The sequence below is a fragment of the Solanum stenotomum genome, chromosome 2, assembly GCF_019186545.1.
Source record: "Solanum stenotomum isolate F172 chromosome 2, ASM1918654v1, whole genome shotgun sequence".
Taxonomy (NCBI): Eukaryota; Viridiplantae; Streptophyta; class Magnoliopsida; order Solanales; family Solanaceae; genus Solanum; species Solanum stenotomum.
The window spans coordinates 23137711-23156722 of record NC_064283.1 but is presented as its reverse complement, the minus strand read 5'-3'; the positions used below and the strand labels follow the sequence as shown (position 1 = coordinate 23156722).

General features: G+C 30.2%; 1 protein-coding gene across 1 annotated transcript; it reads right to left on the bottom strand.

Annotated features, from left to right (window-relative positions):
• Nucleotides 1–9827: 9827 nt before the first annotated feature.
• LOC125856408 (uncharacterized) lies at nucleotides 9828–18199 on the bottom strand. The gene is made up of 7 exons (XM_049535938.1): nucleotides 17699–18199; nucleotides 17532–17618; nucleotides 16702–16986; nucleotides 15675–15845; nucleotides 15501–15554; nucleotides 10976–11122; nucleotides 9828–10338 (listed from the first exon to the last, which is right to left on the bottom strand). Exons 1-7 carry the CDS (start codon nucleotides 17882–17884, stop codon nucleotides 9961–9963), a joined length of 1308 nt encoding a protein of 435 aa, XP_049391895.1. The 5' UTR covers nucleotides 17885–18199; the 3' UTR covers nucleotides 9828–9960.
• Nucleotides 18200–19012: the final 813 nt, after the last annotated feature.

Sequence of the window (19012 nt, the reverse complement as noted above, 5' to 3'; positions counted from 1 at the left end):
TTTGAAAAGATATAAGTCATCAATCCAAATTGACCATACCTTAACCCTCAACCCCATTACAAGCCTAAAACATCCTTGAGATCTTGTATGAACTAGGTTGTGTGATGATTGGAAAATATGGGCAAACCTATGGGACAAAGCTTGCATGTGTTTCTCTTGAGAGAATGAGAGTTGCATTGATTCCTATTACCTTTGTTGAATTGCTTTGTGAGAGCATGAATTTTTTGTTAATGTGAGGGCACTTGAATGCATTTGTTAAAACATATCCTTGCATTAGACAAGAAGCTAACGTGAGTTTGAATTTGTGTTGAAACTAGCTAGTCATCATTTGAAGCTTTTTGGTCATGATTGAGGGTAACATACTATTGAGTGTAGTCTTGCTATGACGTTTGCATGTTAGCTCTCATTAAGTACTTTTGTAGACACACTTATTGAGCTTATTGTGTCCTTTATTTACTCGAGGACAAGTATAAGTTTGAGTTAAGGGTGTTGATGAGTGGTATACTTACACTCATTTAAATTCAATGTGGCTCAATAATTAGTGTCCTCAAAACCTGACTTTGTCCTATTCTAATAGAATATTTATGATTTGCAGATATAAAGGCAATTGAAAAAGGCAAAGATTGATGTTTGAAAAAATGGCAAAAAAAAAAAGTGCAAAGTGAATATTGTTGATTGCCTAACATGAAGGGCGAATTGCCAACTGAGCACGACCTCGCCTAAATTGCCAGTGCATAACACTTGTGTCTATCAAATAAGGTTGGCAAACTTCAGTAGAGAAGGCGATGCACCGGGTGAGAACGATAGTCCTGATGCACATCGCCCAAAGTGACAATGTGCAGTACAAAGATTGAATGCTCGAACGGAGAGTCAAGGTGGTATTCAACGATTCACCGATTCACCGAACTTGAAAATCTAATTCAATCGAGTTCACCAACTAAGGTTCAAACACCTGAAGACTAGAGCATTACAAGGTGAGTTAAGGAGTAAAGGGCGACTCACCGAGCAGGTTTAGCGAGCTTGACTAATGTCATCGATTCAGTCGCAAAGTGGATTTTGATCCAATCATGAGAAAGTATAAATTGCCTAAAGGATATAATTTTTAGAATGTCGACAGAGAAGAATCTTGAGTTGAAAGGGAGAGTTCGATTAGAGAGTTTTGAGGAACACTTTACCTTCAAAGAACACTTTTCTAGATTTTGGGGTTTTAAATCTTGAAATTTAAATTTGATAAATTGAAGTTGAATTCAAAGTGAGTTTACTCTTAATTGCTTAATTTCAAGTTACCCATGACTGCTTTCATGGAAGGTATAATTTCATTACTTATTGTGATGCGTGGCTAAAACCCACATATCTAGAGGTGCTCAAATGGGGTTGGATGTTGATTTAATGTAGTGGGTATTGTGTTATGCTATGTTTTACTGTTGTTCATACATGAATTTGGTCTAATTACCATGAGATTAACCTATGGGTTAAGGTTGCAAACTTAATTTCTACTTTCAATCTTTGGTTGATGCTCGAAGGAGATTAATTAGAGTGGGTAAGTAGTTCAATATTAGAAATTTAGGTTTGATGTTTGTAGCTTGCTTTAAAGAGAGGTTATGGGTTAGATTTATTTGTCATATTCTTGAAAGAGAGAATAGAGTAAGGTATTGGGTTGCTTAGGATTGACATTTTGATGAGACTGAAAGGAGATTCTAGGTATAGATTCTTTGAGATTGAAAGATGATTAGCGTCAATGAAGATGACTTAGTCTATTCATGAATGTTCATACTATAGAGCAACATAATCACCCCTATGTGACATCAATTTAAATCCCAGCACACCTAGATTACTTGTTAACTCTTGATTTATTCGATACTTTAGATTAAGTACGAAAATTGATAATCAAATCTTTAATTTTAACTTGAAAGGTGATTTGCTTTAAACATTCGAATTTATCCAATTCTTTGAGAGATAGACTATTTTATGATACTGTGAACCCGAAGTATGAATCAGAGTTGCACTTCATTCATTCTACATATGTTGATGAGCTCCTGTGGCCCGTATATTAAATTTTAGATTTTAACTTTACTGCATAAGTTGATGAGCTTTGACGGGCCTATAGAATGTCTCGAGGTGCCTAGAGGGCGGTTGGCAAGGAAGTTTTGAGGCTTAATTTATAAATACATTCCACATATGCATTTCATGATCTTACATTGTATGTTAGTCTGTGGTTGACTTTATCCCTCTTATTTGTTATCCTCGCTATCTATGTTTTTTAATATGACTTCTAGTTAGCCCTCATTTCATAGCATTAGCATTATCGTCCCTCCTACTTTTATATAGTTTCTATCTGAGCTCGATCAACCTATAATGTCTATTGAGTACCCCGTGTTTCGGTATTCATACTACATTTCTACATATTTTTCTTATGAAGCACCTAGTATAAGTTACCCCTATTAACTTCTAATCTTTCAAGGTTGTTGTAGTTTGGATCGTGGTGAGTTTGTGGCGTCCGGAGACTTGTTATTTTTCTCTCTTTTGTACTGTCAATGTATTTTGTATTTTAATTACATATAATTATTTTATATAGTACCTTTCTGTAATTAGATGCTCTGTACCAGTGACACCCACTCCGGGGTTGGGTTCTTATGTATATTTTGACTTTCTAAGTCACTTTCAGGCCTTTATTGTATTTTTTTACCATTATGTAAATATCTATGTTATGTCCCTATTATATGTCTTTATTGCTTCTGCTAGTTATATTCAAGTTGTAATTTATCAATTGTTGTTTGGCTTGGCTACTGGGGTTTATAGTAGGAGCTATCATCACCCGATTATGGATAGTGACAGCAAATGCATGGCAATAAGGGTTTCACATAAAGTTGGACTTTATTCTTTTGACAATCAACATTTTAGTTGTCTATGTAACTTCTGTTATCTTGTTTTTCACAATAACTATAGTTATTCATGAGGACATTGATTGTAATATAGATTATAGGGATCAATTTGTTTTTGCATGTCAGCGTTGATTATACCGTATAAATTTAGGAAACATTTAGGAGACATTTAGTTTACAATTAGTTGTGTATGCGGGGTTTGATGTAACAATTTTAATTTTTCTCATACCCTTTTTTCAATTCACAATAACTTATTACTTAAATGGGTCATTTCTTGCATTACTACCTCATCTATATCCATCCTAATTAACGGAAAACCTACTAACTATTTTCTCCCCTCTAGAGGAATTAGACAAGGCGATCCCATATCTCCATATATCTTCATTATCTGCATGAAGTCTCTCTAGGCTTATAAAATATGTTATAGAAGAGAAGCACTACAACCTATTAAAACTGGCAGAATAGGACAACTCATATCACATATTCTCTTTGCCGTTAATATTATTCTAATGGCAAAAGCTGGTCCTAGTAATGCATCCACTATCATTCAAATCTTTAATACACTCTCTATTCAATCCAGGCAAAAAATAAATTTTACAAAATCAAAGGTAATTTTTTCAAGCCAATGTTCCTGCCAATGAAAAAAACAACCTTTCCACTATTCTTAACATTCGTCAATCCACTAAAGTAGGAAAGTATTTAGGACTTAGAATTACTAACTATCATCCAAAAAGCTCCGACTATCAATACATTATCGATCGCATGAACAACAGACTAAATGGTTGGAAAACACTCCTATTGTCTTTGGCAGGTCACATAACCCTTATAAAGTCAATTCTTGCTTCCATACCTAGTTATGTGATGCAATGTAACCTTTTACCCCAAATTACCCGGGATCATACAGACCGTATTCAAAGGAATTTCTCTAGAGCTCCACCAACGAGAAGAGTAAAATACACCTAGTTAATTGGGATATCGTAACTCTTCCACAACATATGGGTGGTCTTGACCTCTTCAAAACTATTGGTAAAAATATTTCTCTTACCACTAACCTCCTTTGGCGATTTAAAAAAATAGCAATCATCTTTGGGTAAAACTCATGTTCAATAAATACCTTATGCCAAGGAATCCCTCCTCTTTACAACTAAAGCCTAATGATTCCTAAATATGGAAAAGTCTTTGCCCCCACACAAACTTTTTTCTCTAAAGGAGTATCCTGGAATGTGGGACATGTAGGGTTTTGATGGAAATATTGTGCACCCTAATTATTAAATAGATTTTATGTATAATTAACTAGTTGTGTTAAAATTTTGAAGCCATTACCATATAAACATGAAAACGTCTGAGATGTACTAATATAGTAAAATTTATTAGCATTAAAAGGCAAACGGTAAATTTCAACATTTGTATTGTAATAATTAGACTGATTCTCATTAAAATAGGATCCATTATTTTTCAACTAGCATTCTTTTACGTTTTATTATGCATTTGCATCACATGAATACTAAATGAACCGAGGAAAAAACGGATAATTAATTTAATTTGTTAAAGGAAATTGTTGTTGTTATTAAATATTAGTAATTCTGCATTCTAATTTTTGTGTGCATTTCTTAAAATCAACATTCTTATGGAAAATACATATGGTTCAACATTCTTACTTTAATTTGTTAGGTAAACTCTCTTATCAACGTATTCCTTATAAAAGGTATTATTTTAAAAAATTATCACGTACAAAATATTATTTAAATTAATTACAAAATAAAACTATGCTAGTAGAAGGTATTTTTTTCAAATTTTATCACATACAAAATATTATATAAATCAATTTCAAAATAAACGTATGCTAGTAGCAGGGAATGAAACCCTCACTATTAAGGTGAAAGTTTAGGTAGTCAATCAACTAAGCTATCAAAATTTTCATATTTGGTATTATAATCGAATCAGTATTGCATATGCAAAGACTATATTTGTAATTTCTTAATTTAAATCTAAAGATAAAATATACCAAATTAAAAATAGCTCAAATTTCTTTTAAATATTTTGAAAATAATGAACTAATCATTTCTTCACAATGGGATTATCCCATGTACTAATTAATGTCTTAATTTTAGAATGGTGGAATAGCTTAAAAGACCCCTTTACTTGTACTCCCTCCGTCTAATAATACTTGTCCACTATATTAAAAATAGATGTCCAACAATATTTGTCAACTATACTAAAAATAGATGTCCAACAATATTTGTCCACTTTATGAAATTCATGGATAATCTTACACTTAGTTTCTAATTTACCCTTATCATTAATTATAGTCATTTTCCTATTACATTTTTCAATACATTATATTTATTATATTCAAAGAATGATATAGTAAAATTAACCTTCTACTTATAGTTTCTTAAGAGGTGTGTCAAGTCAATATTGACAACTATTGTTGTACAAAGGGAGTACCAAATTGACATAATTAACTTTTTTATTTCTTAAGATTTCATCAAAATATGAATATATTCAAAATAGATATTTTAATTAAGTCTTTCTGATTATTGAATATTGACCAAACTCACGTGGCATTCTATGATTGAAGTTAAGAAAATGTTTGTTCTATGAAGGATTTTATTTCAATAAAAAAAAACAGAACACCCTCACCCCACTCTTGGATCTCATGCTTACCTCCATGATTGAATGTTACAGATGACGATGTACCCCTGTTTTTTTGTGAAAGTTTCTGTGTGATAACATAGATTAGGAAAAACTTTATTTTATCAATTGTAATGATCCCTTTCTGAGGGCATACTTCTATGTAAATTGCTTTGCTGCTCCCCTCCCTTGTTTGTCTATATGTCTGAACTTGTATCTTCATGTTGTCTAATTTTCCATGTTCTTATTCCGATGGATGAAATATGTGTTTTTTCCATATTTATAATATGTTTGTCTGCTATTGGTAACTCTGCAAATTCGTTGAATTTTTGTATATCTGTTTGATTAATAGCTAAATAATCTACTATTGGATTGCCTTCCCTGAAAATATGTTTGATTTTAGGCTTCTGTGTCCGCGTCTCTTTCATTATTTCTGCAATTTCCCATGGTATCCTCAATGTCATTTGTATGATGTTCTTTAGACTAAGTGAATCTGTCTCAATCAAGAGATTTTGAAATCCCTTCCTAAAACTGATTTTCAAAGCTTCTTGAATTGTTGTCGCCTCTGCTTCTATGTTTGTGTCTTAAGTCTTATTCTTTTAGATTGAGCATACCTAATATCTCCATTCCTCTCCCTGAAACAGAACCCAATAGCACTCTCCCCTGGGTTTCCTTTGCTAGCCCCATCTGTATTGCATTTCACTTGATCAATATTTGGTGGCTTCCACTAAACAATATGGTAGTATATTTTAGGCTTGTAGGATCCTAATATATTAACCACCTCAGGCCAGGTCTTTCCAATTAGGTTCTCCCCGCTTTCAGCAACTGGCCATGTTTTTTGTTATTTGTTGTATCAGTCCCCCAAAGTTATCTAAGACTATGCTTAATATGATTTTGCCTCTCCACATTATCAATGTTGGTATAGCTCTAAGGACAATCCTAAGCTTGTTAGGGGCTTCAACATACCACCAGCAATTTATGGTCTGCAGTAGGTTTTTGTCTCCTATATCTACACCTGCACATGAAGTAAAATACCTCCATAGCTTTTGGGCTATAGAAGCTGTTAGAAATAGGTGGGACATTGTTTCTATTTGTTGAGTTTCACAACACCAACATCTACAGACAATGTTAATTCTTATCCTCTTCAAATTATCATAAGTGGCTAATCCAAACATTCGTTTCTCCATTTACATGATTGTTTGTCGTGATTCAATACACGACTCGTTTGATATATTTTTTTAAAATTTAATTTCTTCCTAGTCATGCTAAATACCTTCAAGAAAAAATTATTTTATTTGTGTCAAATTACTCAACTAAGACTTACAGATTTTGTTATTTGTTAGTCGTGAAACGTTGCACAACCTTGCATACTATTTTTTTAGTTGTGGTACTTCACACGACAAGCTTTAATCCAAATGATGCAACAAAGTTATTAAAGTGCAAAGTTAAGAACTGAGTTTTAATGTTTTCAAAATATCCTAACAGACTAGCCCAAATTTATCCAGGATCTTATCGTCAAAACAAGCAAGACCTAAAACAAAGAAAACAATATACTGGTCATTCAATGTCACACGACTAATAATTTAATAAAAAATGTAAGCTTTGCTATGTAATTTGACATGACTAAAAAAAATGGGAAGTCATGTGTTTTAGCACAACTAGGAGGAAAATTAAAAAAATAAAAATAAAAAGAGTCTTGTATTCACTAACAATAATAGAATTTGTTTGTCGCTAGAAGTTTCACGTTTTGTATATTTTGATTAATCCAAAAACTCAATGTCGTCCCTTTTGACATCTTCCCTTCAAAATGTGATCTTTTCAACTCCAAACTCTATTGCATTTTATCAAATATAAGTAGGAAAAACTACCTATCTAGACATAATTTACTATTATATATACATATTTTACCTCTACTTTAAAAATATTACACGGGAATAATGGAACAACGAAAATATTTAATACTAATATGTATATGCTTACTATGTATCCAAGATACATGCTCTTGAATATAATGTATAAAATTGATACTTGATACATCAGATTAATACTAGATACATATAAAAGATACATGAAATTAAAATTAGATCATATAAATAGATACATGAAATTAATATTAGGTCATATAAATAGATACATGAAATTAAAATTAGGTCATATAAATAGATACATGAAATTAATATTAGGTCTATAAATAGATACATGAAAATAATATCAAATACTTCTATGATACATATGAATGTACTTGTATGATACTCATGTATCTAGTGTTTAGTTTGTTGGATACATCATATATTGATAATAGATACATCAAGCTAATGAATTTAAAATGAAATTAGTCAAATTAAATGACCACGATATACATGTTTTAGTCTTTTATTAATAATATTAATGAAATTTATTATTTCAAAGAATAGTAAAATAAAATTAATTAAACATATATACACTACTTGATTTCCGCCTTATATTAAGGGATTTGATTAATGTAAATTTCTAAATTAATTGTCCATGTATTCTGAAAATCTGAAAATCCTCAATGACTCCTCTAATTAAGGAAATCAGTTACAACCAATTAATTTAAACAAATAAAATACGTATCTCGATTTTAAAATTCGACAGATACATGTATCTCGCAGATTCAAATTCATGTATCTCAAACATGAAATATGCTAGAGGAAGTAATATTTGAAACTATCGAGAATCTTAGTAATTAGGACCTAAACTAGTGGGATTTATGTAGTTTGCCCATATAAGTAAGCTTTTCATATTAATCTTTAACATTTCGTGATATGATTTCCAAATTGAATGTGAATATTGATAGATGTATAAAGTATTACAAAAAAAAAATAGTTTTTGACAAATTGTTGTGTTTCAATTTGTATAAGTACTGTTTCATGTGAATATATAGGATTTTAATATGGCCAAATTAATACCTACAACCTTTTCAACTTGTCCTTAATTTTCATTTTGACAATTTATCTTTGGTTCTATATTAACCCGTCAACTTCATCGTTAATGTACCATTTAATTACAAAATCCTAATTTTAAGATTCCATTATTTTTATTATGCTCTTCATCTGCACTTTAACTCAATAGACATTCTTTAGATTTCATAAAATAAAATTGACGAACGCACGTTATTTTTTTTTTTACAAAAAACAAAAATCTTTTTTTACAAAAAACAAAAATCTTTTTGTATAGTTTTTGCGCATTTTTACGGGAAAAATAATCAATGAAAGTGCGTTGATTTTCTCTTCATAAAAAATCATTGACAACTCGATGAAGTCTGTCGAGTTTTAGCATATTTTTCTTTCTGAATATGGACCTGTCAATCATCAAAGTTGTTCAAACTGAATATTGACATGTTATCAGTGGTGTAGCCACAACCACCTAGGGTGTAAAAATTACGTTGTATATATATGTAAAATTCTACATTTAAAGGGGATAAATATTTAAGGTTGGACACCCTTGACAATAGCTATGACTTTGGCGCAGTGATAATGGGTGTTCATTTGAATGAAGGAGTTTTCAGTTCAATCCCAAATATCATAATATTTTTTTATTCTATTTTGACGGTCACACAACATTATTTTTGGACACCCTTAATGAAATTTCTGACTCCGCCACTACATGTCGTCACTATCTATTACTAGTTGACTTTCCAACATGAGCATAAAGAAGAAGAAGAAGAAGAAGTTTAAGGAAGATGACATAGCACTTTGCCTACTTCTTTGCTTGAGTCATCTCATTCTCTCTTAAGATGAAAGTGAGGAGAAAGAGAAAAAAAAAACTGTGGAAGGAAAATGAAAGATAGAGTATGTGGTTTGCTAAAAATCAATAAAGTATAATGACCATATATTACCTTTGAAGAATGAGATTATTTGCAAATTTGTGGTTGATCGTTCTAGCTATGACCTTTCTATATAGTTAAAAAAAATATCGTTTAAAAAAATAGGAGGATCAAAAAAAAAAAAGCTTCAGATCATTATTTTAGTGACCTTATAATCAAATCGACCATACACGCATCTCTTAACAAAGAATCCTAGTATCTGAAATGGGAAGAAATGACTCAATCCTCTATAAAGTCAAACCAGACAAATCTTTAACAATTCTAAAAATTATATATAAAAGACCAACTGATCAAATGATAATTAATAAAAATAACAAATTGATACATTTAATAAGATGCAAAGACATGATCACAAATTTTGTACTAGTAGCCATTCCAACTAAAATATTTGCCATTTCCTTTCCCTGTTTAATGCTATTTGTCTTATTTAACTAATACATACATTTTCCCCCTCAAACAAAACATAGACACAAGAAGAAAAACAATGTGTAATTAATCAGCATAAACAAAGTTGGAAATAGCATTAAAAGATGTAAATAAAAATAATAAAAGAACAAATTGGTGATAACTAGCTAGAGACTTTGCCTCATCATCATATTAGTTGCATTGTGGATTTCTACCAGGTCCACCATAATAGAAATGTGTACCCCATTCACTGCTATAAGCATTTTTTATGTTATAGCAATTTGTGTTCTCAGCCAAGATTGATATATCTTGGGCTGAACTCAGGCTGTTATCAGAGTCCACAATTTCAAGATTTCTGAAATAACTCGCTTTTCTAAATCCATCATCACCAAAATGGCCCGAGCCCATTTGTGTAGATGTATGTTCTCCGTTGGCCCGTGAATTTACTATCTCTCCTCCCCACTCCACCATTGTAGCACGCTCCGCCAAGTGTGTAAATAACTCAGCCGGCCAATAACCTACTAGTGTGTTGTCACCAAACACCATCCACCAATTCCCTAGCTTTGGATCCTATACATATATACACAAAAACAATAACACATTACATATTGGACAAATATACATAATCTATATTATATGTTGTATACACAAATATACATATTATCTGTTGTATACACAAATATACATAATCAAGATATAAATTTTGTACATTTTGACTAGGGTTTGTAATTAATTTCGGTCAACGGGCCAACAATAAATAAAAACTAATGAAAATGGAAACTTGCTTTCTTTCTTCGTTTTGGTTTCCCACTCAGGGTTCGAGAGCCCGACTATTTCATATTCGCATAGCGTCGGATCCCATTTGGGGGAAAGCGCTTCTTACCTATGATTTTTTCATATCAGGGCTCGAAAGACCATTGATTAAGGAAGGAGCAGTCTCATTCATTGCATCACATCCTTTGAAGATAACTAGATTTCTTTCATCATAGAACTTTTCACCAAAAGTACTTTTTTGAAAAAATACCTTTTAAAATAAGTTGAATTTAGAAGTTTGGTCAAATAAACTATAAACTAAATGTCTAAATACACTACTATGGTAAAGAATTACTTACATATTGTTATTTAAAAGGGTGTAGATTAGTATTCCATTTTCTAGATTAAGTTTAGCTAAAAATGCAAAAATGAGAGAAGGGAATTAAGAAGGGACCTTCCAAATGAGTATAGTAACATCATATTGACTTCCCTCAACAGAAGAAACAGGAGAAATGGCAGCACCAATGGCTATTCTGCTATTTGTTTGGACAAATCCTGAACATAATAGGTTGTAACATCCTGTTGCTTGATAGGAATCACTCTGTTCATATTACAAAAAAAAAAAAACATATTGTCACACATTAAACTTTTAAATATAGACATAGTATAAGTGGTATGTGTTTTCACAGAACAAATAAAGTTCTTGAAGCATAAAACTTCAGATTGTAGGACGTTTCCACTACATAAGAAAAAATTGGAATTCGATCTTGGAAATAGGAGGGAAAGAAGAAAGCGAGACTCCATCCATATCCCTACTAGTGGTTTTTCTTTCATTCAATCATTACTTGTTTGACAGCTTAAACTAGGCTTCACTTTAGAGATAGGTTTTTGAAGAGAAAGCGAAAAAAGGAAGTTCCTTGATCCGATTCTCTATTCAATTCCACAATCAACTCCACAAATTGAATATCTTATATAATTAATATAAGGCTCCAGAAAGAAAGGCAAAGTTATCATCAAGATCCACATGTTAATGACATTAAATTGTAACACAACCATGTGAAACATTTTTTATAGTTCAAATTAACTGAACTTTTCAATGTTTAGGAATAATTTTAGAATTTTTTTTCATTTTTACCTTTCATTTGAATTTCTTGTGCGATGTTCAAGAAACTTTAATTGCTTATTTAGTATTTGTTGAGAATATCATTAACTAATAAAAGTGTGTTCTCTCTAACAGCTTAAGTGTTTAGATGAGATGATCACACATTTTATTATAATCAATTTTTAGTTATTCTAAAGAGTAATTTAATAATAATTAAAAAGGGTAAAAATGAAAAATAAGATCTAATTAATATCTTAATATTTTTTTCTTAAAGGGTATGCAATACCCCAACAATTCACTTATTTTGAAATGGAGGAAGTACTATCAGTTCAATTTTACTTGTTCACAATGGACTTTGTACTCCTCTTAGAAAAAATATTCCCTCCATTTCAAAATAAGTGAATTGTTGGGGTATTACACACCCTTTAAGAAAAAAATTATTAAGACATTAATTACACATTACTTTTCATTTTTACCATTCTTATTCATTGTCAAATTACTCCTTAGTCATTGATTATGATAACTATTCCTAATACTTCAAAGAAATTAAATTTTCTTGAAGTTATCACATAGAAAATTCAAATGAAAGGTAAAATTGAAATAAAATTCTAAAATTATTCTTGAAGGTTGAATAATTAAGTTAATTTGAACTATAAAAATAATTAACAATTTCCACTTATTTTGAAAATATGGAAGAAGTACTATATATGATCATGGTTTGATTATATTCCATTTTTCTTTAATTACTTGTTCACTTTTTCTTTTTTAGTTGTCCCTAATTACTTGTCCATTTTGACAAATCAAGAAAGGACATCAATATTTTACCTATTATACCCTCAATTAATTATTTTGAAAAAGGTAGAACTTCTTGAAAATTTTAAGTTTTTAATTCATACACTTCATAATTAATAGAGGTAAAATGGTAAACTTACTATGTTAATTATTATTTTCTTAATAGATATGTTAATTCAAAAATAGACAAGTAATTATGGATAACGACTACTACCTTATCACTTTTTCATTTGTGTTTACTGTGGCTGTCATCGTTAATGTTCAACAACTTTATGATGAGAAAGTATTAAATAATTAGCATGCATTGCGCCAGAAAAGATGGTTCAAATTTTTATGAATGGGGCTTTTCAATGTAGTTAATGTTATTTATTAGTTCAATAAATAACATAACAATATAGGGAGGCTGTGGTTAAGGAAATTCAAAGAATGTGGATACAAAAGGATGATGACTACAAAACACTAGTATCATTATAAGATAATGACACATAAAATAAAATAAATATTTAATGTCTAGAGATGATATAAACATAAATAAGGGTAAGATAGTTAAAACTTTTCCTAATTAATACTTCTTCTATTTTGAAATAGTTGTTAAGTTCAATTTAACTCATTTTTAAAGCTAAATTAATTCAATATTTTAAAATTAAAATTCAGATCTTTAAAATCTTCCAAGAAGTAGTATAAAATGCACTTTTCTCATACATCAATATGATTAAAAAGGTATATCTTAAAATATTAATCAAATTTTATATCGTTTAATTCTCAAATTGTGATAAATATTTTAAAATGGAAGGAGCATATATTTCATTTGATAGGGAAGGAGTATTTCCTCTTCATTTCCAAGAGAGATTCCTTGGTCTACATGTACAAATAATTTTCCTTGGAGCATAATGACGAAAACTTTGGTTTAAAAATTGCAAGTCATTTTCCTTGGACCACATAGCATTTACACCAATCTAGCTATGGGAAGTGAGTAGTCATGTTTAATGTGCTCTTTAAATGTTTTGACTCTTAACAAGTCATGTGCCACTATGCCTTTATGCCTCCTCCATGCATCCATCCTCTTCTCTCTTATTCACTTTATATTATTTCCATTTGAGTTTTTGACCATTGAATTCAATCACTTTAATAATTCCTCTTTCTTTCCATACCCTCTCCTCCACCTTTTCCTAATAATTAGTTGGACATATGTAAAAGGTATTTCTCATATCATTTCAATGGAGTTGAATTATAACAGTATTATATTATCTATTTTATTTAATTCCTAGGTATTTTGACTATTTTATTTAAAAAGAATGTCTATTTATGTTATGACAACTCTTTAATTCCAACTTTTAACATGACATGTTTAAAATCACAAAATTATATGCCATTTTGATATATTTTACATATCTTTAATTTATTACCACAAGATCAAAATTGTTTACTTTCTTAAACTCAAATACACAATATCTAATCAAAATACAACTCAATATCAAATCAAAATATCAAATATTATTTTTATCTTGAATTTCTAAAATGTTACTCCCTCCATTCCATATTAACTTAAGCTTTGAGCCCTTTTCCATTTTTCAAATTAACTTAAGTTTTCAGTCTTCAAGACTATTTTTAAAATATTCTTCCAATTTTACCCTTTAAGTTAGTATTGGAATTAGTTATTATAATTAATGGTTAGTTATTTTTGACAATAATTAATAAAGGTAAAAATGAAAAATTATGTTCAATTTATGTCCTAACCTACTTTTCTTAAAGGGTGTGAAACACCTCAAAGCTTAAGTTAATATGGAATGAAGGGAATACTTATTTTTAAATAATTTTATTTTTTGTTAAAACGATATTTATTAGCAAGGAGTTGACCATGTACATTGAGATCTAGATAGTTGATTAAGAAATCATGAAATCAGAGAAGTAATTAGTTTAATTAATTTTTTCCAGCTACCCTCTTGCACGTCCTTAATTAATTTAATTATATATTTCCTCTATATGTGCTAAGGTTGAGATTACAATTTTAGAATTGGAAGCTTCGAGTTACGTAATAAAAAAATAGAGAAAATCCAAAGTGGGACATAATTTATTAGGTAGACAATTACTTCCAAAGCACGAAACTCCTCAAATAAACAAAGTTGGGGAGTTTCCATTGACCCAATGAAAAAGTTGACTTTTAACTTATCCCTTTTTGATTCCCATACAAAAATGTTAAGGCCTCGATCACAAAATGAGTTAGTTTGACTTAATACAACATTAACGATAGAAAAATAAATTTTTAAAATTTATAATTTAAAATAAGTCATAAATATTTTATGTGACTAGAAATTATATCATTAAGAGCAAGGAAGTATATAGGTGCCAACTCCCATTCTTCCCTTTCAAAACTACTTCCACCGTCCAATTTTACTTATCTACTATACTAAAAATAGTTATCCAACAAATCTTGTCTAGTTTGAAAAACTAAGAGATAATTTATCCTTTTATATTTATTTTACCCTTGTTATTAAATACTTCACTACTCAATAGGAATATCTTATACTAGTACATTCTTTAAAACATTAAATTTAATATACGCAAATAATAATATAATAATATTATCTTTATTATTTATTATTTCTTAATGTGTGTATCAAAATGACAATTATTTTTTAACAGAGAAAGTTATAAATTTGTAAAAAGACTACGAAATTAAATCTCCCTAAATAAACTGAGATAGTACCACTAAATAAAGAAGCTAACATAAATGACTCTTAGGTATGAAAGTCCGTGCCCCAAAGCATTGCATTTATTTAATAGAGGTTCTTTCCAAAACATTTATAATCGTTTTATATCCCTTTTAGCTATAGGTATTATTCTCACTTTTGAATTTGATGTAGCATTATTATTTATTAAGGTCGTATATGATAATATTTGTACTTAGTAGTATACTAATTAATGTACTCCCATGAAACGTTATGCTACGATCTACATATAATTTATCTTTCTCAAATTTTATTTATAGAGATTTTATATTGAGTATGTTATTATTATAGGTAAAAACAAAATTAGTGATTATATTAAATAAAAATAAGAATAAATGAAGGAAGAGAAAACTAACCGTCCAATATGTAAATAATCTAGGTCTGCTGTCACCATACAGCTCCGGACTAACCTGACTAGTAGAAGAATCAAAGCTTTACAAATTTGAAATATATAAAATAAAAGCTAATAAAACGTAAATAATTATATAAAATAAAAGATTAAAAACTATAATTTAATGGTTTAGTCGTACCTGCCAGCCAGCTTCGATGCTATTAAGATCCGACCCGTCAAAAGATCCAGATAAAACCCAAATCTGAGATAGACTAAACTCGTTCACCACTTCGATTGTTGGTTCCCACACGTTTATTGTTGCTTTTGCACCATATATCTCTTCAGACCCTCCTGTGTATGCTATTGCGTGCTATAATACATACAATATTTTATTTTAGACCATTCATTTGTTCATTCATATATGTTAATTAAAAATGTCATAATTAACATATATAACTCCTATTTATGAGCTATAATATAATTAAGTAGATAGCACACACTCTACCTAAATTACAATAAATAACCTTAAATTACTAGTCATACATATTTCAGTTTCACTAACTTGGGACATTTACGCCTTACAACTACCACTAGTAATGACTTTAATGAATTATCTACCCAACATATATATGTACTGCATTCTTCTTTAATGTAACACGGCTTCTATAATCATATCTTCTTCAAATTACACCTACAATAAATTCCTACTATATTTTTTTTAAAGACTACACAATCCTTAATTATATGTAGAGTTTTTTTAAAAAAAATATAAACAAGATATTATATTAGTATAGCTAATATGCATCATTACATAGGAGTGGCGGATTTGCTTGTCTCCTATTTTATTGTTTGGGGGAGGGACATTACTAATAGATACTGGCCGTTTCAACCTAACAAAACGAGTTCCGGCCTTGTCTGATTCAATTTCATTTATTTCTAGGTGTCTTTTTTTTAGATCTTCTTCTCATTTTTTTGATGAGATGACAAAATTACTTTGATATTTAGATCTTTCAACTCATTTTTCTTGATATGATAACAAGATGACTTTGACAATTGCATACTCATTAATAAAGATGAGACATAATTAACTGAGTAAATATTTAATAAAGAGAGATTTATATCGTAAATATAGTTTAGGTTAAAGTAGTCAAAATTCTTTTATAAGTATTTTTCTTTATGTGAAACGACAGATAATTGGAGACAGAGGGAAAAAGTTGCGCGCGTACCTCATGTCCATTGCCACTAACAACATCAGGAGCATCAACACGACGAGCAATAGGCAATCCATGTCGTTTTTTCTTACCAAAATCATACAATGACTTTGCTCTAAGCACATCATGAACCTCACTCCGCCTTATCGGAACAGTGCCTGCAGGGCACCGCGTTCCGTTCTGGTGCCATAATTGCCAATCTACCACTGCACTTTTGCTATTGTTACTTACGACGTCTCTACTCATCATCGCGTCTGTTTTCACTGACGTTTTCAGTTTTGGAATCTCTGGTGGAATCTTCTGTAATTACATTGCAATGATTTAGAAGTTAATAATCTGTTTTCATTAATGATGATTTAATAACTTGTTGCTTGTGAGTAAAAGAAAAGAAAAGAAAAATTAAAGTGAAAGTAAGGGTGGTTGGTAGTTCAAATCCTAATATTATCATTATTATTGCGCCACATCTTTTTGGGTTTGTTTGTTTAAAAAAAAAAAAAAAAAAACTTTTTATAGACTCATTACAAATGTTATTTCAATTATACGATATTTTTTCTTTATAAAGTTATTTTCTTTTATTCAGAGCTTATAGAAGATCATTACCAATTAAAACTCGTGACAAAATATGAGATATAAATAATTTGTTATGTGACTATTTGCAACCGTTCTTTAGAAAAACACCGTTAATTCCAAAGCAATAAACATGTAGTTGGTTCGTGATCGTACTTCACTATAAATGAGCTAGCAACAAATTCCATAAAGAAGGAAGAGGTAGGGGGTTGCAACTTGCAATATTTAATTTATCTCATCGGCACAAAAGGCGAAAAAAAGAAGAAAGTAGTCCATACCTGAATCTTGTGATTCTTGAGCAAAGGATGATCAAAAGCTGGTTGTTTTCTTTTATGAACACAATCTATGATATCTCCATCCGGGCTCTATTAATTTCATTTTCGTTAAAAGAAAGACGTAACGAAATGTTTTGATAAATTAAAATGGACATTGATAATATATGTACCTGAATAGTGAAGAGAGGAGGCTTGTTGATTCTATCCAAATGCCTTTGAATCCTTTCAAGTCTCATATTGCTAACTTGTTTATACTTTGTGTAGTTCAAATTATTATGTGATTCACACGTAACAAAGAACAAACACAAAACCAAGAGTAGTAGAAAACTTTGATCTTTCTTCTTAATTCTAACCATATTTCATTCAGTGCCAAAGAAAAGGAAAGAGAAAAAAAGAAAAGAAAGAAACTAGACCACCATTACTAGAAAGAAAAAGAACTCCTTTAAACGCATAAATGTAGTAAATGCATAGGAAAAGAGGTGGTTGAGATTCATGATGATTGAGAGGAGAGCAGCAACATATAAATAAAAATGGACAGTCAAAACATTGTTTTTACAATGATGAAAAAGGGAGTTAATATACGGGGCAGAAAAATAGAGTAATAAAACCTATCTGTCTTCTCAACAATCCCCACTTTCTTTTATTATTACACCTTACTTAATCTCTCCTTCAATATTTCTATCTGCCTCTCTGCCCACCATACAATCTTCACCATTAATACTCACTTTCCTTCTTCCACCCTTTTAATTTGCTTTCTTAAATCATTTCTTTATTTTAGAATGAAACTACTTGCGCCCTCCGTCCCTTTTTATATGAGTTAGTTTGACCTGATATGAAGTTTAAGAAACAAAGAAAGATTTTTGAAGTTTCTGTGACTAAATCATTTCATTAATAATAAAATAAACATTTTAAAATTAAAATATTACTTAGAAATGTGTCTTTTTTTAGAACATATTAAAAAAAAGTGAGTCATATAAACTGAGATCGAGAGGGTATATAATATATTCCGTACCATTTTCAAAGTGTATCGTGTGATTCTTTTTCTTTATTATATTAGATCTCCAAATTAGCCTGCACAAATCGTGTTGACTTTCGAATTAAAAAGTTTGGTGAGAAGAAGCTGACTTGTATGAAAAAAATAAAATTGTGGAGCTATATATATATATATATAAATAAAGGAATTGAAAGTGCTAGGATTAGGGGTGTTAAATGAGCGGGTTATAGGATGACATTAAAATGGGTTGAACTAAAAATAGGATTTGACCATGACTCATATAAATTTACTTTAGACTAAACTAATCTAAGAGCCGGGTTAGATCATGACCCTCTTAATCTAAGTAATATTGACATACTAATGTAATTTTTAAAGAAAATAAGACCAAATTTGCTAGAAAAAAAGGCACAAAATAATAGACATGAGGCCCGACTATTGGAAATCGGGACAAGAGACCCGATCCGGGAAGAGAACACTAACCCCGTCTACC

Bases quoted from the DNA above. Each gene is read 5' to 3' on its own strand.
- LOC125856408 (XM_049535938.1), bottom strand. From the start codon at position 17,884: ATGGTTAGAATTAAGAAGAAAGATCAAAGTTTTCTACTACTCTTGGTT. The intron at 16,987-17,531 runs GTATGGACTACT...ATGTAATTACAG, and splicing joins TCAAGAATCACAAGATTCAG to AAGATTCCACCAGAGATTCC. The intron at 15,846-16,701 runs GTACGCGCGCAA...TATGTATTATAG, and splicing joins TTAGTGGCAATGGACATGAG to CACGCAATAGCATACACAGG.